General features: G+C 44.0%; 1 protein-coding gene across 3 annotated transcripts in view; it reads left to right on the top strand.

The window, feature by feature from the left end:
• Nucleotides 1-22,309, top strand: part of YIPF1 (Yip1 domain family member 1) — a 36,918-nt gene extending 14,609 nt beyond the window's left edge. The window contains exons 5-9 of one of the 3 annotated variants that reach the window (XM_065879322.1): nucleotides 3,626-3,742; nucleotides 6,980-7,146; nucleotides 7,507-7,689; nucleotides 11,571-11,702; nucleotides 22,136-22,309. In XM_065879322.1, coding sequence (XP_065735394.1) covers nucleotides 3,626-3,742; nucleotides 6,980-7,146; nucleotides 7,507-7,689; nucleotides 11,571-11,660 — 557 coding nt within the window. In that variant the 3' untranslated portion in view covers nucleotides 11,661-11,702; nucleotides 22,136-22,309. Of the gene's footprint in view, nucleotides 1-3,625; nucleotides 3,743-6,979; nucleotides 7,147-7,506; nucleotides 7,690-11,570; nucleotides 11,723-22,135 lie in introns of those variants that run through there. The other 2 variants (XM_065879314.1, XM_065879333.1) reach the window with 2 other exon arrangements.
• Nucleotides 22,310-23,345: the final 1,036 nt, after the last annotated feature.

Here is a 23,345-nt window from a genome sequence, read left to right as displayed (position 1 = left end):
GGAACAAGGTGACAGAAGAGCCAGTCTGCAGAATCTGAGGGAAAGACTGATGAATTTGACTACACTTAAACTAAAATTTAAAATTTCTGGGCTTCCCTGGTAGTGCAGTGGTTAAGAATCTGCCTGCCGATGCAAGGGACACGGGTTCAAGCCCTGGCCCGGGAATATCCCACATGCCGCGGAGCAGCTAAGCCCGTGCGCCACAGCTACTGAGCCTGAGCTCTAGAGCCTGCAAGCCACAACTACTGAGCCCACCTGCCACAACTACTGAAGCCTGCACGCCTAGAGCCCGTGCTCCGCAACAAGAGAAGCCACCGCAATGAGAAGCCCGCGCACCACATCGAAGAGTAGCCCCCGCTCACCGCAACTAAAGCCCGTGCACAGCAACGAAGATCTAACACAGCCAAAAAAATAAATAAAAATTTCTACACCACAAAATAAACCATAAGCAAGGTAAAAAATAAATAAATAAACCACAGACCAGAGATAATATTTCAATGCACATAACCCACAAAGGATGCAAAGCAAGTGTACATGTAGGATGCCTACCGATTATGAGAATAAAACCAAGTATAAGTGCTGGGGGAAAATGAGCAATTCACAGAAAAGGAAACCCAAATGGCCAATAAATATAGGAAAAGATAGTTATCCCTACCTGAAATAAAAAATCAAACAGGATATTATTTATGTCCATTATTTTAGGAAGCATACAAATTGGCTTGTCTTCATTCATTCAATTAATTCAACAAACACGGAACACTTACTCTTCTAGGCACTGGAGGTACAGTAGTAAATAACACACAAAAATCCCTGCCCTGAGGGAGTTTATAATCTAAGTTTAACAATAGACAAAGAAAATAGGTAAAATATCAATACATAGTGTGCTAGTGATAAATGCTAAGGTGAACATTTAAAAGGAGAGAAGAAAGACAGTAAATGTTTGTGTAGGTGGGTGGATTTGAAATTTAAAAACTTTTAAAATTTATTTGAGTAAATACCTGAAGGAATTGGGAGCAATACATATAGGTATCTCAGGGAAGAGCATTTGAAACAGAGAGCTCAGCACGTGCAAAGGCCCTGGGGCAGGAACTTGCCTCATGTGCTCAAAGAATAGTGAAGAGTCTAGTGTGACTGGGCCAAAGTGAACAAGTGTGTCTAGTGGCTGAGGTCAGAGGGACAGTGTGGAGGGGCACATCATGTAGGGTCTTGTAAGCAAGTGAAGACTTTGGCTTTTGCTTGAGTGAGATGCCATCGAAGGGTCTGAACAGAGGAATGACCTACTCTAAGTCAGCTTTTCATAAACATTGATACCAACTATTGCCAAGAATGTGGAGCAAGGCGAACTTTTGTATAATGTGGGTGGGTATGTAACTGGTGCCACAAATTGGAGCAGTTTGAAGATGCTCACACCCTACAACTTAGCAGTTCTACTCCTAGATAAATAGTCTTAGTGAAACTCACATATATACAAGAAGGCATGTAGAAGAATATTATTATTCATTACCTCAGCATTGCTTGTAATAGCAAATATTTAGAAATGACCAAAATATTCATCAGCAGAAGCATGGATCAGTAAATTATGGTGTGTTCATATATGGAATTTTGTAGGTCTTAGAAATGAATGTGATCTATAAGCATCAACATGGATACATCTCAGAACGATAGTCAATTTAAGAAAAAGCATGTTGTAGAAGGATATAAGTCGTATGACAGCATTAGAAAGATTTGAAAAAGAGGCATGATGGGTATACCACTGTTTGTTTTATCATTTTTTGGCTTTTCTGTATGTTAGAAATATTTTATAACATAAAATGCACAATACAAACTAAATTAACGCTCCCTCCCACCCCACCCCATAATTAGAGTAGGAATTTGGCAGGAACGAGGAAGAAAGAAGACAGAATGCAGCATTGTGGCAGGCCTGGTGGTTGTGCTTCTCTAGAGGCCAAGCAGGTGGTTGTGCTTCTCTAGAGGCCAAGCTTCCTGTATGCCTGAGTGCACCAGAGGCAGCAACTGTGTCTGTCACACATCACTGTGTCCCCAGCACCAGCCCAGGGCCCAGAGGATAGTAGGTATTTAGTAAATAATGGCTGACAGGATCCGATAGTCTCTGCTTTCTAGTTATGGGTACTATAATATTTTGACCGCTTGTGGTCGCATGCTTTGATGGTCTCAGCCCATCAACAGCACGTCAGTTTTGTTCATTCAGTAAAGCTTTTGGGGATTTTTAAATTATTGTTGTTGGTTGTAGGGTTTTTTTTGTTGTTGTGGTTAAATATTTTATGTGTTAGTCACTCAGAATAATACAGTGAACAGGATCTAATCCTTGGCTATATCAGGGCGCCTGCAGGCTAGTGAGTAAATGGCACTCCTTGGGAAGCTGATGTTGGTGGCTCTCTGGAGCCTCCCGGTCAAGTGCTTGCGCTCCCTTTCCCACCTTAAGGAAGCAACTTGACTTCGAAAAGTGCTCATGCATTTCTGCTAGTCATCTCCCCCAACACAATAATTTTCTTAATTTTATATGTCAAGGTGCCTGCAGTTATCCCAAAAGATATTGCAGAATATTAGTGAAATTGAAAAATGAAATTCATAAAATTTATTAAAATCTCTAAATTTAAAAATTGTATTTGTTCTAATAGTCCTTTTTCTAGATGGGGAGAAACAAGGATGGTGTTCATGAAATCAAGCGAAATAATGAAAGGGATTTACAAAGCATGGTGCACTCATCCACTTAGTGGAATTTTTTATAATCACTAAAAAAGAATTAGCTGATTTTTATGAATAGCTATAGTAGAATCTCCAGAACATAATAAGGTGGAAATACTTATGCTTGTTAGCGTTTGTATAAAGTGCGTGCACACACACACACACACACACACACATACACAAATATGCATTTGCTTATATGTGTATAGGAATCTCTGGCAGGATTCACCAGAAACTGGTTACAGCGGTGAGCTCTGTGGAAGCAAAATGCATAGCTAGGGAACAGAGAGGAAAGGAATTTTACTTTTCTCTATATTCCCTTTTTGTGCCTTTTGAACACTGAACTATGTGCATGTATTACTTTTTGATTAAAAAAAAAAAATAAAGATGCACATACACGGTGATTTGTTAGATTAAATGAACCCTTTCCTAAAGTGTTCTGCTTGCCCTACTCTTCCATTTAGACAACAAAGGACCTATCTGATTTAAAATCTTTTTCTCTGGCATTAACATTTGGTACTTATGTAAAGGAAGTAACCTTTGCTTCCTGTATCCTGATGGTGAAGGTTTAACAAAATGTCCATAAATTTTTTTTGATGTTCCTCCAATAAAAGAAACTATAAGCAAATCAGTGTCTTTATTCATCTAATCATGGAAGGTGTTTTGGTCTGTGCATTTCAATCCCCCTTGTCTTTAAGGCAGCTAATTACTGAGTTGCATGTTTGACCTTTTAAAAAAGAAAATCTCCACTAAACGAGTACTGATTCCATCTAAAATTCCTTTTCCCTTCCCTTTAGATTCCATCTAAAATTCATATTCACCTCACATGGATAGGGTGAGGGAGATAAGAAATTATTTTGTGAGAGCCTAAAAGCTGGTTCTTCATTTACTTGTCTGAATTTTCTGGTTTGCTTTGCAGGCCCCTTTTGGATATGTGCCACGTTGGTCTTTGCCATAGCAATTAGTGGGAATCTTTCCAACTTCTTAATCCATCTGGGAAGGAAGACATACCATTATGTGCCCGAATTCCGAAAAGGTTGGTGAATAGCTTGACTCATTTGGAATGCTGTTAGTTGGTAACCGTGAGTTCTTTCTACCCACTGAGCTCTTAGACCCCTGTCTGTAGGTCCTGCAGCCCTTTTTTTCCTGTATTTAAGGGCTCAAAATTAATCATCCGTCTATATAAATCCACATAGTCGTTTTATTTTCTATTGTGGTAAAATATATATAACCTACAATGTACCATTTTAACCATTTTTAAGTGTATAGTTCAGTGGCATTAAGTATATTCAATATTGTGAATCCATATACTCTTGGAAAACTGTAAGGCAAGACCCCATAGCAATCGGAATTTATCCAAAGAAAAATGTACAAAATAAGTAAAAAGCAGTGTGCATGAAAGTCTCCACTGTAGCATTATTTGTATTATCCAAATGTTGGAAACAATAGGGGCATTGTTATTTAAGGCATGATGACTCAGCTAGCTGGGTCTGTAGCCATTAATTATGAAGCATTTAGAGCAACATGGAAAACTCATAATCCACACTTAGGCCGGGGGCTTCCCTGGTGGCACAGTGGTTGAGAGTCCGTCTGCTGATGCAGGGGACACGGGTTTGTGCCCTGATCTGGGAAGATCCCACATGCCGCGGAGCGGCTGGGCCCGTGAACCATGGCCGCTGAGCCTGCGTGTCCGGAGCCTGTGCTCCGCAACGGGAGAGACCACAACAGTGAGAGGCCCGCGTACCACACACAAAATAAAAAAACAAACTTAGGCCAGTGCTGTTAGCAGCTTTGTTAAAGAGAAGTTTACAAATGGTCAGGGCCCAGGAGGGAGAATGCAGAAGTGAACGTGTCCTAGTGATGGGCTTGTGGATGATGTGCTTATTTTAAAACGTCCTTTCTTGTGGCAGTATTGGATAGCTGGGGAAAAAAAACCAAACAGCTTTGAGGGATTTGCAGATGTCAGCCACCCCAAGTTGGAGGTGTTTGGCTCTGCAGGAGATTGGCCTGTGCCACTTTCTCCATTCTCTCCTTCCCTCCCTCCGTCCCTTCTGGCCTGCTCTCCTGTTGAAAGGCTGTGTAAGAGCGTGGGCTCGGGAACCAGGCCATCGGCTTCAGGCTCCAGCTCCACCATTCACTAGCTTCTACCTTGCTGGGCAAATTATTTCATCTCTCTTGGCCTCAGATTCCTTATCAGTGAAATGCGAATAAGAATACCTATATTATAGCGCTATTGTAAGAATAAAGAAGTGATGTATGTAAAGAGGTTAGAATAGTGCCTTGTACAAAAAGAGTTCAGTAAAATTAACTATTGCTATATATGTATGTACACATATCTGTGTGTCTGTAGAGAAATGTATTTACCTGTGTGTTTGTCCATGTAGCCTTCCTTTCGTCCCCTCTACCCTCCATGCCCATTTTCCCTTCTTCTCTCCTCCATTATGGAGTCAGACCTGGATTCAGTCCCAACTCCATTTGTCAAGTAACCTTGGTTTAAGTTTAACTCAATAAATGTTATCCATGAACTATCAATATGCCTTCAAGTAGCTCAGTGGTTAAGTAAAGAAAAACAGGTAAATGGATATTGCTGTAATAAATGGTATGTGTTAATTTCTATATCAGAAGCCTGTAGAGGTATATTGACAGAGAAGAGGAGTGAATCACCCTGCCTGAGGGTGTGGAAGCTGTGGGGGGAGCGGGGAGGGCAGAGGTCAGGGGTCCTTGTCTGTTCTTATCCTGTTTGGCTGGGCATCCCAGTGGGAGTCATGGGATGTATGTGCCAGTAAGATAGTCGTTGACTCGATCAATAAATATTTTTCCATTTTATGTAAAGATTATAAGTCACACATCCAAGGTCATGTCCCGCTTCTACCACTTATTAATTATTTGACCCTAACCAAACCACTTAGTTCTCTGATCCTGTTTCCTCATCTCTAAAATAAAGATATAGATTATATGAAATAATGTGTTTATATACAAGTTAACAATATAAAAAGCTTATTCTTGATTGGGCATTTATTATTTATCAATCAGTGTTCTAAATATACGTGTTTTTACTCATTGAATTCTCCTAGTAATCTTATAAGGTAGTGTACTATTATTATTCCCATTTTACAGATGAGAGGCAGGAAGGTTAAGTAACTCACCACCCAGGTCTACTCAACTGTAAGTGGCAGAGCTAGGATAAGAGTCTGCATATACAGTCTGTAGCTCTGACTGTTGAACAATGTTACCTCTCAGTAAAGCACTCAGTGTAATGCCTGACACCCAGTGGACAGCTGTAGTCACTGTAGCAGTTCCCTTCCCCTCCCTTTAGTTATTCAAGAAAAAGGCAGTATATATCAGCAGAATTACATTTGGCTTAATGCTGGAGTTCCCCATGTGAAAAAAACTGCTCTGGGAGCTGAAAATGTTTTGGACAGTCACATATCTTACCCAGAGTCTGACTGTAGTTGCTAGGAGTGCCTTTGTTCTTGCCAAGAGCGTTCAGTGGATTACCTGGTGACTTTCATCTGGGAAGGGCTGGTGTTGCGGACTGAGCCGCTTATGATCCTCCACTCCAGAAGAGGGAGGACGAATCCTCTAGGGCGTGCTGCTAGAGGAGGGGGAGGGAGGGACAGTAAGTAATACACTGAACATTGCTCCTCTGAGGAGCCGCTAAGTAGCATTTCCACCACAGAGACCGAATTATTTAAAGAAGAAAGTGGAACTGGAGACTATTCCAAGCAATTCATCGGTGAGCTGGAACTCACTATTTCAGAGACAGAAGGAACTCTAAGTAGCACGTAGAACAAGTTAATCTGAACCCAGGTCATTTTCGTAAATTTGCTAAAGAAATCAGTGTCAGCTCTTGTTATATTAGGAAGGAAGATGTGTTCTTCCAAGGGGATAGTTGACTTGTATTTGATTGAAATGTTCTGTGTATTTAAACACTTGCAGTGTGGCCCTCGGAAGTATTTCAGTTGCATAATTCAGTTGTTTAATACTGTTAGTTGTTAGTAATTAAGTGAATTATAGAAACCATAGGAAAGACTACTGGTCATCACCACAAACACAAATGCTAAAGGGGCATGGATTCAGCACATTTATAGAGCACCTACTGCTGGTTGGGTACTGTGCCAGGCTCAGGGGTTGAGACCAGTAAGACACGATCCCCTGATCCAGTGAGGCAGGTGGACACTCCTGCAGGGAGTAAGTCCAGCAGGTACCGGAAGTGCCGTGACAGTGCGTTAAAGGCATGGTGGAATTAAAACTTGTGTCCTCTCGCCCTCAGTGTCCATCGCAGCCACAATCATCTATGCCTATGCCTGGCTGGTTCCTCTTGCACTCTGGGGTTTCCTTGTGTGGAGAAACAGTAAAGTTATGAACATCGTTTCCTATTCATTCTTGGAGATTGTGTGCGTCTATGGATATTCACTCTTCATTTATATCCCCACAGCGGTAAGTACCACGCTGATTCTGAGTGAGGCCCTGTTCTTAGTGGAAAATTCAACCAGCATCATTATTTCTAGCCTAACACTGATGTGCATCTGAAAAATACCCCTTGAATTTAGAAGTTTAGTGGGAATGGAGGCCGGGAAGCCAAGTGCTTTCCCTGGATCCTGAGCCCTTTGTTAGGAACGCGTTCCCCTCAGTCTGCACGCTGGTGGCGTTTCTCTGGGCTGTTCTGGGAAACCCGAGTGGCAGCGAAGGCCCAGCTGCTGACAGGCTCCTGGGCCTTTATGAACACGTGTGCCTGGAACGAACAAATGCCTCGCTGAATGCCTCCCCCAAGCCCTCCCCGCCCTCCTTTTCTTTCAGATACTGTGGATCATCCCCCAGAAAGTGGTCCGCTGGATTCTAGTTATGATTGCCCTGGGCATCTCAGGCTCTGTCTTGGCAATGACATTTTGGCCAGCAGTTCGTGAGGACAACCGACGCATCGCATTGGCCACAGTTGTGACGATTGTGTTGCTTCACATGCTGCTTTCTGTGGGCTGCCTGGTATGGTCTCATTCCGATGCTCTTCCGGTGCACTTTAGCTGCAAATGCTAAGACCTCAAACTGTTAGGCAGCACGGCTCTTTAAAAATTGGCTCCATGAAATAAATATCGTTTTAAATAGACTGTCCTAGATGAGAAATAATAGTCATGAGAATTTGATTATAATCTCTGACTTCACCTAACTTCCGAAGTTTGGTTGAGATTTGGTGTCTGGCCAGAGGAAGTAGGGGTGGATGAGTGTCTACATATAGAGCTGGGGAGGGGAGGGTCCGGGGGGGCGGGGGTTCCACCTCTGGATGCTTTTACTGGTTTTCTGCACAGACTCAGAAAGAGTTTTGAAATTCAGCGTTTCGTAGGTAGAAAGCTCGAGAATGAAGTCAAAATAGGAAAAAGTTATCTTTAAGATGAACAACATTTAAAACAATGTTTGAATTAATGTGTTTAGGTATCTTTTTAGGGAAACCGTGTGCTTTTGAGTCAGACAGGCCCAGATTGAAGACCAGCTGTGTCACTCACTGGCTGTATGAGCTTGGGCAGGGAACCTAACTTCTCTGAATCTGAATTTCTTAATCTGCAACGTGGGTATAATAGTTCTTGCCACAGAGGGTTGTTCTGAGGATAAAATAAAATAATACATATAAAGCACTTAACATGGAATTTGTCCCATAAATTAGATCCCTTTCCTTTGATCCTAAGGAGACATGTTCTTTGTAATTTCTGTACACATTGTGTGTAAAACTTGCTGCCCATGGCCTTAACAAGGCCTGGTATAGGTTTTTTAAAAAATCCAAATCCAAGAATGTTAAGGTCATGGCTGCCCACAGGAAAATGTTCACATAGCACATGGCCAGACCCTTGGTCAGACTTTGCAGTTACAGGAGTAAAGATTTCTTTGGCACTGTTTGATCTTGAATATTTTCTGTAGACAACCATGGTCTCATTAAGTGCTTGAATAAGATCCCAATACTTTATCATTGAACAAGTCTCATAAAAAGTGCCGAGTTCTTGGTTGACATGCATTTTACATATGCCTCAACTTTAACCCCTTGAGACAGCAGAGTGACACTGTTAATGTCTGGCACTTGGAATCTCTGGGCTGATGCCTAGAAATGCTGCTGTGACCTTCCTGTGACCCTCCTGTCTGCTGAGGAAGAATGTGCTTTGCACTGTGACTAACTGTCTCGCTATAATGCCTCTCACTGGTGTCTTCCCATCTCTCTTTTGAATTTTCTGTGTGTGTGTGTTATGACCTTGTTAAGAAGTTGGTGAGGGGAAGGAGGCAGGAGAAAGGCGTTGCCGTGTTCTGTTCTGTAAAGAGTAGAGAGGCGCAAGGCAGATGGGGCTGTGGAGCAGGGAGGTGTTGTTGTTATTAACACGTTTAATTTGGCACCTGTGGCCAGGATCTTTTACCTCCTAGGCCTACTCCTCCCTTTTGGGGTAAATGACACTGAAGTTAGGGTTTACCTGCCCATCTTGCTACTCAGGAACTTTCTAAAAGAGAGCATCATAATGAAGTAGAAAGAGCACTCAGTGCTGCTTACCACTGAGAGCCTAGGCTCTCAGAACTCAGAACCTGGGTTTCCTCATCTGTCAGGGAGATTCATATTTCGTGGGCTTTGGTGAGACGCAGTGAAATGGCTGTGAAAGCGCTTCGTATGCTGTGATAGTTCCTTCAGATGTAAAGAAGTTATTGAACGAGCCCTGTGTCATCAGAAACTGCCAGGGCCACTCTGCTGCCTGTTCCTCCAAGTGCCCCAGTAAGAGCGGTCCCAGGCCACAACTCTAGGGACAGTGCCCTTTCATTGGTGCCCCTCCCTGGCATCTTCCCATCTCTCTCCTGAACTTCTTACACGCGCACACACGGTTGAGAAGTTGGAGGAGAGAAGGAGGCAGGAGAAAAGACATTGCCCTGTTCAGTTTTAAGGGACTCAGGGGAGCAGGGCAGATTGGATGGTGGAGCAGGTAGCTAATTGCAGGTGTAGGACCGCTTCTTGGACGGGAGGCACAGTTTTCTTTCCTCGAGGAAGGGAACCATTTGTTTAGCCAGGGGCCCACTGGGTCTGGGGTTTTGTTGTCTCAACTCCATCACTACCTGCTTTTTTGCTTATTAGTTCACCCCTCTGGACCCCCACCTCCTCACTTAGAAAAAGAAGTAAAGATGTTACCACAAGGATGAATGATATGTACGATTACTATCACTGCAAAGGCAGGGAGAGGAAATGACAGTGAGGGGCACTGGCTGAACCAGACAGCTTGGCCTTCTCACTGTCCCCTGGGGAACACGAATTGGTGTTTTCGCCTTAGTGCAGTGAAGCATATGACAGCCCAGCACCTGCTGTGGGTCCCTTGGTGCTTGTACTTGTACACGATCTCTAAGTTGGTCCTGGAACACACCTGGCAGGGAGACTAAGGAGGCACTAGAGGTTGCATCCTTGGCTGGTATGTTTGGAGATGCACAAAACCTGTGTTTGAGGTGGTACTGCTCCGAGTAGAGGGTCTGTGCCCTAGTGTTTGTGGAATTAATTTTTATTTTCGTGGATTATTTTTTCCAATCCTTTCATTTAACAGATAAGACTTGTCCAAAGTCATAGTGTGAGTTCCTAGCAGAGCCAGGTTTAGAAGCTGGGCTTCCTGGCTTATTCCATCTGGTGAGGGTTTCCTCCAGGAACCTGGAAGATAGTCGTTGTTCTTGCATCCTGGGGGCTTCTTGGCTCAGTGCACCCACAAGATAACTGGAGGGGCCCAACGCTAGTAGCCTGGCCCCTGCCCCTACTCGGGTTAGGGACCATTCTTCTCCTTCCTCGGAAAACAGCTGCTGGAAGGGGCCTTGGGGAGGAAGGCTTTTAAAACTACTAGAATTGCCCAGGGGATGTGACAAACTAGAGGGAGTCTGCAGCTAGGAACTTTTTGAAATGGATCGTTGAAGACTTAACTCGAAATAGGAATTATGTTGGGGGAAACTCCAGAGTGTTGTGTTGGCGCCCCCTTCTGGCTGCTAGAGAGCAGAGCTGGTGAGATGGCTCTTGACTTGGTGGCTTTTTATCTTTTTTACCTTCCAGAGGCCCCGGCTCCAGGGGCGAGTCATGCGCAGGCAGTGGTCCCTGATTTACTAACGGGTTCACCTGTCCTTCGAACAACCCGAGTTCAAGGCTAGTGAGATTGGTATTTTCCTGGGCTCACGTTAGGCTTCTCAGACCCCAAAACAGGTGGGAAGATCCTCCCTGATGTTTTTCCGTTTTCCACCTCCTTCTGATTTTTGATAGTTAAATTGTAGATGGTGAGTGGAAGCACTTACCAAACCTTTCATTTCCAAGTTGAAGAATTAAGAGGTGAAGCCTGCCTATCACTTTCTGTGAAAGGTCTTTACGGGCAGCCGACTGGTTTGGCAGCAGTCTACCTTGGTTCAGTTCATTAATTGATTGTTTACACGGTGTGCCCGGCCCTGTGTGAGGGGCTGGTGACGCAGAGACCAGAAGGACACGGTCTTTGGAGGAGAGACTGTGGTGATTGACAACTTGAGCTTTGCAGTCGGAAAGACCAAGCATTGAGTCCTGGCTGCACCACTTGCTGTGCACCTAATCGAATGGCAGCCTCTCTGAGCCTCAGTTTCTCCATCTGTCAGATGAGGGTAGTGATAACAACCGCACCGAGTTGTTACGAAGATTAAGTCATAGGTAGCAAGTGCTTAATAAATGGTAGCAAAGTTTAAAAAGGCAGTCTCAGTTGAGTAAGAGACAGAAACAGGGACAGTTCAGTGATGACCAGTGCAGTGGGGGAAGTATAGGGGCCACGAGAGCCCAGCGGTACTGTCAGCGTGGAGTCTAGGACACGCACCTGGACCATTACTTGTTAACCACCCTCATGGGTCTCCTTTTCCTGCAGGCCTACTTTTTTGACGCACCAGAGATGGACCATCTCCCAACAAGCACAGCTGCTCCAAACCAAACAGCTGCAGCAGCCAAGTCCAGCTAAAGGGGAAAGTGAGCGATTATCTTTTCATCTGCCCGCTATGAGGTACAGTAAAAATGGGCAGGGGCATCAGTCCTTCTGCTGTTAGCACGAAGCACTGAGAGGGCCAGGCCCTTCTATCTGTCTGCATGATTCCGTGTGGTGTGCACACGCATGTCCCTGTGTGTGTCCCCCTTGCTGAGGCTTCAGTTGGGAAGTAGACCCATCTGGCTTTATACATTTGGGAAACACAAGCTCTCAGATTCTCCTGTAAGAGGAGTTCCTGCCTTTTAGCCCCAGCATCCCCTCTTCTCTACTCCCTGTCCCCTTCCCAGCAGCACAGCATGGGTTTGTTCCATTTGATTACAGTCTAGTGGTTTTCTCCAGTTTCTCTGTGACTTCTCAGGCTGGCCTCAGACCCTGAGTGTGACCGCTCTTGAATTACTCATGCAGTTCTCCGAAGCTTACCAGTTCTCATGCCCAGTTTGTTCTTGGGCCTCTTTGATGATTCCACTGTTGGTGGTTAGCTCAGAGGGTCAGAGTACAGGAAAAAGACCCTGTTCCTCCATGGCTAGTCTCTCGCCTCCCCGTTCCACCTCCTCTGTGTTCTGAGCCTGCAGCCATGCGGAGCTGCTTGCCATCTCCAGAACACATCCTGCCTTTGCACTTGCTGATCCAGTTGTCTGAAATGTTCCTTCCCTTCCAGCAGTCATCACTTACCTGTGAACCCATTAAACCCTATATTATACATCACTTTATTAGTGGTGCTCGAAACACCAGTCACTCACTGTCAGTGTGTCCATCTGCTTATCCGTTTGTTCACGCATTTATTCATCTATTTGTCCTCCATGTACTAGGGTGTCTCCCCATAAGAACGAGGAATGGGTATTTCTCTGTTTCTTCATTGCCCACCACATGACGTGGTATATACAGTGGGTGCTCAGTAAATGTTTGTGGAATGAATGAATGAAGCCACACTCTGCACATGATCTCACTGTGGGCCAAGAACCTTTACTCTATGTTGTAATCATGGGCTGGCCTTTCTGCCCAAGCTGCTATCTCCCAGAGCAACAGGGTGTGGTGCAATGACCAGGGCCTTTAGAGTCAAACAGAATGAAAATCCCTGCCCTACCATGTACTAACAGTGTGCCTGGGGCAAGGGGCTGACTCTCTCTGAGCCTCAGCTAACTTACTATGAAATGAAGATGATACAGTCTACAGGCATACCTCGGAGATATTGTGGGTTCAGTTCCAGACCACCACAGTAAAGTGAGTATTGCAGTAAAGCAAGTCACATGAATTGTCTGGTTTCCTAGTGCATATACAAGTTATATTTACACTATGCTGTAGCCTATTAAGTATGCAACAGTATTATGTCTAGAAAAGCAATGCACATACCTTAATTAGAAAGTATCAATACTTCATTGCTTAAAAAAATGCTAACCATCATCTGAGCCCTCTTTGAGTCCTAGTAGTAGTGACATCAGAGATCACTGATCAGAGATCCCCATAACAAATAGGATAATAATGAAAAAATTTGAAATATTTCAAGAATTACCAAAATGTGACACAGAGATGAATGCTCTTGGGAAACGTGCCAATAGACTTGCTTGATGTGGAGCTGCCACAAACCTTCAATTTGTAAAAAACAACAATATCTGCAAAGTGCAATAAAGTGATGAACAATGAAGTGAGGTATGTGTGTGTATTACGTTATAAGACTGTAGTGAGAGTAGAGATCGTGTTTATAAAAGCTGGCACATAGTTGGTGCTCAGTAATAGAATCAAGCTGCGGCCCCTCTGAAAGGGGTTAGTCATCTGTGCTGAAATTTGGTGGTTCTTACTCACTTTACTGTCACCCTTTATTTCCTTTTTGTAAAACAAATGGAGATTTTCCCTCTTAGTTGAGGAATTTAGGTTGCCGACCCTGCAAGGTGACAAGATGTGATTGGTCAAACAGAGGCCTCTCCGGTTGCCTTGTTGGTGCGACAGTCATCCTGGCCAATGGCGTGACTGGGAAACCACTGTAAATGTCAGAGCCTGATTTCCCCGCTTCCTCTCTTCACATTATAGGTGATGCTAGAATCAAAGAAGGTCAGAGCCCTTGGAGATGGGATGTACTTCTCTCTTCTTTGTACAATAAGGAAGCTGAGGCCAAGAGAGGACAGTGCCCTGCCCGAGGCCAGGTTTGGTAGCAAACTAACATGTATATCACATTCTATGTTACAAAACGCTATCCAGGTCACTCTCATTGGCCTCTCTTACCAGGCTTGTTGTCCCCCATTATATGGATGAGGGAAGCTGGGCTTTAGTAAGTCCGAGTTGACTAAGATCACCCCTCTCTCAGAGGCAGAGCTGGGAATCAAACCCAGGTCTTCGGGAACCAATTCCTGAGATTTTTTTCCACTTTCCCACTTTTTAGGCTGATGTTCTTTTTACCACGAAAACTTGCAGGCTCCCCTGCTGACCTTTGGCTCTTTTGGGGGTGGGGAACGCCTACTTCGCTAATCTAGAGGTCTCCACACTACTTTGATTGCACAACCTGTCAGTTAAGAATTTGAGGACTGTATTATCTATTTCTGCCTAACAATATTGCCACAAACCTAGCAGCTCAAAAAACACACATTCATTATCTCACTGTCTCTGTGAGTCAGGAATCCGGGCGTAGCTTTGCTTAGTTCTCTCCTTCTCCTTCTCCTTGCTTAGTACTCTCACAAGGCTGCACTCAAAAGTGTTGCCTGCGCCCGGGGTCTCGGCTGAAAACTGGGCTGGGGAAGGATCTTCTTCCGAGCTCACATAGTTCTTGGCAGGATTCAGTTCCTTGTGGCCTGCCAGACCAATGGCCTCCTTGCTGATGGTCAGCTGGAGGCTGCCCTCAGTTCCTTGCCACATAGGCCCCTCCATATGAGGACTTTTACTTCATCAAAGCCACAAATGGAGATAATCAACAGAGACTCTGTTAGGAAGATGCAAGTTACCGTCTATGTAACGTAATCACAGAAATGACATCCATCACCTTTGCCGTATTCTTTGGATTAGAGGCAAGTCGCAAGTCTTGCCCACACTCCAGGGGACAGGACACGTCAGGGCATAAATACTGGATCATTAGAGGCCATTTTTATTTTTTAATTTAATTTAATTTAATTTTTCAGCTTTATTGAGGATGAACTGACAAAATTGTAAGATATTTAAAGTGCACATTGTGATGACTTGCTGTACATATACATCATGTGGGTGTGTATATGTGTGTATACATCACATATACATCATGTGGGTGTGTATATGTGTGTATACATCACATATACATCATGTGGGTGTGTATATGTGTATATACATCATGTGGGTGTGTATATGTGTGTATACATCACATATGCATCATGTGGGTGTGTATATGTGTGTATACATCACATATGCATCATGTGGGTGTGTATATGTGTGCATACATCACATATACATCATGTGGGTGTGTATATGTGTATATACATCACATATACATCATGTGGGTGTGTATATGTGTGTATACATCACATATGCATCATGTGGGTGTGTATATGTGTGCATACATCACATATATATCATGTGGAGGCCATTGCAGAGTCTCTGCCACAAGCACACACCTTCAGTGACACGTTTATATTTGAAGCATTTACAAAGACTGTTGTCAATCCATATAGTAACTATTAAAGCTTACTTCCTTATTTTTTGATGAAAAATAAATATTGATAGAAGTTCTAATATTTTGCTTCCACTACCTCAGTGGGTTGTTTCTGGAGCCCACTGCCTTAGAATGAGCACATGGTAGGTGGTTTGCATTACTGTTGAATTGTCTGCACATTTGTCCAGCTCATCCTGCAAATGGACTCCATTGACTGTTAGCAGAGAAGGCCCCAGAGCAGGATGGATCTTCATCTGAGGTCCATGGGGAAGGGACTCTTATTTCACTTGGACTCCCCGGTCTTGGCCTAATACCCGCCTAGCACAGACAGGGCGAGTGCTTCGTTAATTGCGTGGGTGGAGGTGACTTTGTAAGATTCAGGCAAGAGTCAGGATGTGGGCTTTTACCAGAAGTGCCTTGGCTCACTGCGTCCTGGATCATAATTTACTTCCTCACTCGATGTTTATTTGAGGCCACTTTGTGGCCTCTGTGAGCTGGGCACCGGGGACCTGCAAAATCAGATAGTCTGCCTCAAGGCGCCTTGGTCCATGGGTAAAACAGCTCACCAGATAAGGACCAGGCGGTGGGCCAGGCTGTGTGAGAAGTGCCATGGCCAAGTTGTGAGTTGATGGGCACTGTGGGAGCACAGAAACACTGACTCATTTGGCCTGGGGGAAGGCTTCACAGAGGGGGTCTTGCGTGAGCAGAAAGCAATTAGTTACCCGTTTTTCTGAAAAGAGTAGTCAACTTCCCGTGGCTTTAGGGAAAGTAAAGACGTAGGCTGTTCATTGAGACACAGTGATGCGCTGTGGGCTCATATCACCTAGAACAAGAAAGCCTGAGCTCAGCTGCAGAGGGACAGAGGTGGAGGACACAGTGGCCACAGCTGCCTGGCTCTCTGCCTTGCCTCAGAATACCTGACATCAACCTGGAGAGGGGCTCTCTCAGCCTGATCCTGGGCTGAGACTTCATACATACAGTTCCTTTCATACATTTTGGTTATGAAGTCTCCAGACCAAGTGTCCCAGGTGCTATACACCTTCAGAGAGTCAGAAGCTGGCATCTTGGAAGATCCTGGCCCTTAGGGCCCTTGCAGACCTTCCATCCTGATTTACACAAATTTGGTACCTATGGGCTTTGCTCAGATCTATAAACTTGGGTGTCAGTGTCTCCATTCGGGTACCAAGTCTCTAAATGAGATAGTGATGAACAGTTTCTTCAGAGCCTCCCTGGCAGAAGCATCAATCGCTTTGCCAATGAGAGGGCTGTCCAGAGCCCTGAGCGCTGCAGATTTATGACCTGGCTGTGCCTCCCACTGTAAGCTGTGGACTGCCAGCTTTCACTGGAAAAGAATGACTTCTAATCTCACAGATAACTTTCCTCGTGTAAATCTGTGCAGTGGAGGGCTTAGCCTGGAAGGGATTACTGGGAGAGCATTAACCCCTTCTTTCCCTAGAACTTGAGGATCACGAGGGAGCCTCCAATTACTTGTAATCAGGGAAGCTACCTCTACATAAGTCATTGAGACATTATAAAGAACATCTGGCTTTCTTCTTTCCTTCCTTCCTTCGTTCTTTCTGTTTTATATTAACTTATCACCTGAGGGCCAATGCCAGTTCTTCTCTGAGCCAGGACCCTGGTGCACCTAGGGAGTCTTACTTTGGCTTGAGAGATGGAGTATCTGAAGGACTGTATTCAGACTGGGGCTACCTTCCCAGGGGCAATGACAAGTGGCTCTGTCCAGAGGAGGATGGCCAGCAGGTAAATATACCGCAGTGTGATAAGGGCTTTAACAAGGGATGAGCAGAGGGCTTCAGGAGACTCCTTTGTAATTAAAACCCTCCTGATTCGATACACAGGGTTTATATGCAATTATCCTTTCACTCACTCATGTCAAGAGTTCATTTTATAAGCCAAAGCTTCAAATGTTCTTACTAGGTTTATACACATCAGTTCTTTTATTCTGAAATCAGCTTTAACTCAATGAATGCTGTAATCCCCTTTAACACAGTGTCCAAACCGCATGATCTCACACCATAGCTAACACTGTTTTCTACAGCCCCTTATTCTTTTCCACACCATGTCGGGAAATGTCCCTTCCCAGAGAATCCATTTTCAGTTCCTGGGCTATTTCTTTTTCAGTTTTCTTCTTTGTTCCCTTTCTTTGAGGAAAATTGGGAGAACCTGGGATGGTAAGTGGGTCAACACAATAACTTTTTATTCTTTTATTTGACTTATTTAGTGGAAACTTTTGAACATAGACAAAAGTAGAGTGAATAGTATAGTGAATCCCTATGTACCCCTCCCCTCTTTCACTTTCAACAGTTGTCAACTCATGGCCAGTCTTGTCTCATCCATATACCCATATATTCCCCAACTCTTTCCCCTGTATTATTTGGAAGCAAATATTAGAACATCCTATTATTTCATCCATAAACACTTAAATTCTGTATCTATAAAAGATACTCTTTTCAGGGACTTCCCTGGCGGTCCAGTGGTTAGGACTCTGCACTTTTCACTGCCATGGGCCCAGGTTCAATCCCCAGTCAGGAAATAAGATCCCACAAGCCGGGGGCTTCCCTGGTGGCGCAGTGGTTGAGAGTCCGCCTGCCAATGCAGGGGACACAGGTTCGTGCCCCGGTCCGGGAAGATCCCACATGCTGCGGAGCGGCTAGGCCCGTCAGCCATGGCTGCTGAGCCTGCGCGTCCGGAGCCTGTGCTCGGCAATGGGAGAGACCACAACAGTGAGAGGCCCGCGTACCGAAAAAAAAACAAAAACCACAAGCCATGAGGAATAGCTAAAAATAAATAAATATTTAAAATAAGAGGCTAAAACAACCTTTAAAAAAAACAGAAAGATACTCTTCAAAACCTAACCATAGTGCCATAATCACATCTTAAGAAATAATAACTCTTGGGGCTTCCCTGGTGGGCCAGTGGGTAACACTCCATGCTCCCAATTCAGGGGGCCCAGGTTCGATCCCTGGTCGGGGAACTAGATCCCGCATACATGCTGCAACTAAGAGTTCACGTGCCGCAACTAAGAGTTTGCATGGCGCAGCTAAGAGTTTGCGTGCCACAACTAAGGGTCCGCATGCCGCAACTAAGAGTCCACATGCTGCAGCTAAAAGATCCCACGTGCCACAACTAAGACCCAGTGCAGCCAAAATTAAAAAATAAAAAATAAATATTTTTAAAAAAGAAATAACTAATATCAAATACATTTCAGTGTTTGAGTTTCATATTGCAATTGGGTGTTGTACCTCTTAAATGCCTTTTAAATTATAGAGTCCTACTCCATCTTTCTCTTTCCCTTTGCCACTTATTTGTTGAAAAACCATTTATCCTATAGTTTTTCACTGTCTGGATTTTGCTGATTGTTTCTCCATGGTATCATTTAACATATAGCTCTGTCCTGTTTTCTGTGAATTGCTGGTTGTATCTAAAGGTTTGATCAGATTCAGATTGATTTTTTTTTGGGCAAGATTACTTGATATGTGCCGTAAAACCCTTCCATCCATAAACTCATAATGTCTAATTATCTCTCTGTCTTTTTGGTATTAGTAGCCATTAATAAGCAATGCCTAGACCCATTAATTCAGTAGGGGTTTCAAAATGGTGATATTTCAGTTCTATCTTTCCTTCTTTCTTTATTTACTAGAATACTTCTTTACTAAAAATTTCCCTTCATCTGTGTGGTTCCGGTGACACAGTTTATATTAGAAAAGCAAGATAAATGATTTTTTTCTCTTTATTTACCTGCTTTCAAAATAGTAGTTGGCTCGCTAGGATCTGCAGCAATGACCAATTAGTTTCAGTCCATTGCAAATACTATGCTTATTGATGCTCAAATTGTCCTGTATTTGGCCACCGGGAGCCTCTTCAGGTTGGTCCCCGAGTCCTGTCGGCACAACCCTAGGAGTCTCTGGTAACTGCCTTGTTATCTGTTATGACCAAATGTTCTAGGCTCATTTTGGACTTTTCCTGTCCCAGACCCAGACTGAGCCATTTTTCTAAGGAGTCCTGGTCCATTCAGGGAAATAGTATTTCCAGGTCACAATTTGGATGCTAGTGGTGCTCACTGCAACTGGCTTAGTCATTGTTTTCAGGCCTTTTCAATGTTCAGAGCTAGGAAATATGATTGTTGTTTGCTTGATAGAACATATGTTGTGAGTTCATACTGATACTTCCAATTCCTGTTTAGTACAGTACTAAACTGCTTGTATCTTATATTCATATCTCCTTTCTCCTGTACTGAGGATCTCATTTCTCACTGACACCATCAATGATAGAATTGGGCTATCACATAAGTACTTACTTGTTTTATCCCACTGTGCACTTACAGGGATCTAGTAGGAAAAGTACCAAACTACCTCTAACTACTGGAAATGTTACTTTAAAATCTTTGAAGGGAATTCCCTAGTGGTCCAGTAGTTAGGACTTTGCACTTTTCACTGCCATGACCCAGGTTCAATCCCCAGTCGGGGAACTAAGATCCCACAAGCCGTGAGGCGCAGCATATAAAAAATAAATAAAAAATAAATAAATAAAATCTTTCAAGATTTTTTTTTTAAGTTCTGGAATATGCTTTTCCCTCCCTTGTCTGCTTGGAAACTTCCTATTTATTCTTCAGGGCCTACTTCAGATACTCTGTCCTTGGTGAAGTTTTGCTTTACTTCTCCAGGTAATATTACTTACTTATTTCTCTGGGCTATGCTACAGTTCTTTGTATGTTTCTCTATTGTGGCCATTTTCTTATGAACCATAACTTCATAGACTGAGGGTTCCTTGAGGTCAGAGATTTATTTACCAATATAGCCCCAGCACTCAGCAGGCATTTGGGGAAAGCTTGATTTTGAACAAGCAAGGGTTATATACATACCATGTGGCACTCAAAACTTTCCTGGGATCATTTGCCAAGCTATTTGGAAACTCTTGTTCATTCATTGAGGACCTACTCTGTGCTAGGTGCTGGGCTACTGGTGGACAATGGAGATAGGTTCTTACCTTCCCAGATTTTACAGCCCAACTTTATATCTCCTGCATCACACAGACTAGCAGACCTTGCTGAGTTAAAAAGAAAATCATGAGTTTGGGAACTTCTGATCGGAACACCCCAGATCAGGCAATGGTGATACTGTCCAGGCTTGGTTGCAGGGATGGGGCCAGGAAGGGAGTAGGGCATGCCACAGGTGGGGAGCTAGAAGTGGCCAGGGAGGCCTTACCCTGGTCTTAGGCCTGGAAGTGGCGAGGGAACCCTGGCTGATGGTGACATTGTGGGCCAAATCTTTCCATATTTATGAAAATAAACCTTTAGTGCCTGCCCTGTGGGCTGGTTTGTCCCTACCTTTACTTAGCATTTCAGAAACCGGAGCCCATGTTTACCAGAAGGCCAATCAGGACTTTAGGTTCTTTCACTCCAGCAAATTACAGCATCCACCCTTCTCCAACCACTTTTCACAGCTATTTTGTTGGCAACTTTTCCCTTTTCTAGAGCCAGTGGATTTAGGCAGATCTCCCCTGCCTCAGCCTCACCTTCATGGTATGCTTAAATGCTGACACTGGTTATGATATTTCCCCCGACGAGGTCGCCAGGGAGACCTGGCTTATTCTCTTAGGCGGAAGGCCATGCATTAGGGACCCCTCTCTGCCACATTCCTTAATCTCCCCTGGATTTCACCGTATCTCTAGCCTCTTTTTCCAAGTTCCCGTCTCTTGCAAATCCTCAACTAGGTGTACCAACAGATGCCTCAAATTCATTATGTTCAAAACTAAACTCATCCCCCCAACAACCAGATCCTCGTTCATTTTCCTGTCTCAGTGAATGGCACTACCAACCACACCGCCTCTGATTTCAGACTAGGTTAGATTCTTTATCATACCCTCTCATGGTACCTTATAATCGTAATCACATAAATAATGTTTTATGTATTTGTTTACTCTGTAGTTTCCCTTGCTGGACTGTAAGTTTCTTGAGAGTTAGAACCATGATTGCCTTATTCATCGTATCTGGTGCCTGGCTTGTGAGTCCTCCATCAATATTTGTTGGATGAATTAAGAAATCTACCTGGTCACCCAAGCTAGAAACCTCAGCATAAGTGTAGATTCCTTCCTCTTATCTTCCACATCTTATCTGTCAGCAAGACTTGTCTGTGCTACCTCTGAAATATTTCTCAAATCTGTCCTATCAGTACCATACCCAGCATTCAGGACCTGATCATCTCACATTTAGACTATGGTAAGAGCTTGATGGGTTTCTCTGTCTCTCTTCTCCTCCTTCTGATCCATCCTATATGTAGCCATAGGGGTCTTTGAAAATCTATAAATCTGATTGTGCTTTTGACTGCATCACTCTTCTACTTAAAAACTTTTTTTTGGCCTCCTGTTGTCTAAAGAAAACCCAGACTCCCTGGATTGCCATGATCCATCCCTAATCTGTTTGTCCTGCCTCATATCCTGCCATTGTCCCCTGTATAACCATATGTTTCAGCAACCACAAACAGCTCTCACTTTCCAAATCTTTTTATGTCTTTTTATGTAAAAAGATATTTACTTTTATCTTTCCTCCTCTAGCACCAAACACAGATCAGTCACAAAGAAGAGAGAAAGGAGGATGGCTGAAGGTAGCTTTGGGATGTGTATCAGAGAGTCATTGGGTTTCCAAAGAAATAGAGGAAAACTTTTTAAAATGTCATTTTCTTCCGTGGAGCCTATAAATCAGGGCTCAAGGCTCTAGGTTTAGGGAGCTGGTGGAGGCAGACTGCTCTGGTGTTCAAGTTATATCTCTAAATCCTTTCTGTATGGGGGCAACTTGATCTTGAAAGTTACTCTTTTTGTTTTTCAGTTCTCTTCAGTGGGTTTTGGAGTATGGTTCTTTCGGACATGGCATCCACTGCAGGAAAGCAGAACGACCAAAGCGCAGGAAAACGGATGGAATGGCCCCAACCCCCAACATCTGGGGGGTGCCACACTGAAGCCTAATCACCTATTTAACAAAAAAAAATTAAATATTGTTGAGTTGAGACGTGTCATTCAGCTCTTCTCTCTCACTGTCACTTGTCATTGTGACTGTGCACTGGTTTGGAGAGAAATACGAGGGGATGGGTGAGGCTGCTCAAGTGCCCTGCGCTTGCCTCTCATGGTCATGTGGTGTGCTTCACGTTAGGTACACCCTGAATCCCTGAAATGGATCCATCCTAACTTGGGTGTCTTTTCTCTGGATCGTGTACAGATTACCTAGGTGAGCCTCTGCTCCCCTTGCCATCCTAAAGTGCCCAAACAGCATGAACTTTGGTTGGGATTCATCGGGAGGCTGAAAATTTGTCTCTGGTGACCTGACTCTGGGCAACTGAACCTAATGGTTGCAAAATAAATACAAAATACAATAATAATAATAATAATGTCTGTGTCTGCACTTCGTGACTTTGAGCTCAGGTTCTTATTTGATGTTTTATCTTCAGCCTGCCGGAGGTTGCTGGGAGTCTGATTTAATGTGCTAGCTGTTGGAGTGCGGGGGTTAAAATGGACATCCGAATTTTTCTTCCTCTAAGCATGGAAGAGTGTGTTTAAAGGACATGCTTACCTATAACCTATTTTGACATACAGATTTTAGAAAATTCTTTTAGTGCCCTTTGAGTGCCTCTTCAAGGTGGTGTGGCTTCCTGGCTAGAGACCATGAAAGGGAGAAACCAGTGACACCTCAAAGATACTTGTTTATACTTTGTGTCCAAAATATACACCATCTGGGGCTTCCCTGGTGGCACAGTGGTTGAGAGTCCGCCTGCTGATGCAGGGGACATGGGTTTGTGCCCCGGTCCAGGAAGATCCCACATGCCGCGGAGCGGTTAGGCCTGTGAGCCATGGCCGCTGAGCCTGCGCGTCCGGAGCCTGTGCTCCGCAACGGGAGAGGCCACAACAGTGAGAGGCCACGTACCACAAAAAAAAATAAAAAATAAAAAAAATATATACACCATCTGGGAGGCTTAGCTTCTTCTAGGTCAGGATTGCTGATTTCCCACTGTTTCTGTTGTCCTCTTCAGGACAGGAGTTCCCCG

The sequence above is a fragment of the Phocoena phocoena genome, chromosome 1, assembly GCF_963924675.1.
Source record: "Phocoena phocoena chromosome 1, mPhoPho1.1, whole genome shotgun sequence".
NCBI lineage: Eukaryota > Metazoa > Chordata > Mammalia > Artiodactyla > Phocoenidae > Phocoena > Phocoena phocoena.
The sequence above is the reverse complement of the archived record's forward strand: the minus strand, read 5'-3'. Positions and strand labels throughout refer to the sequence as shown.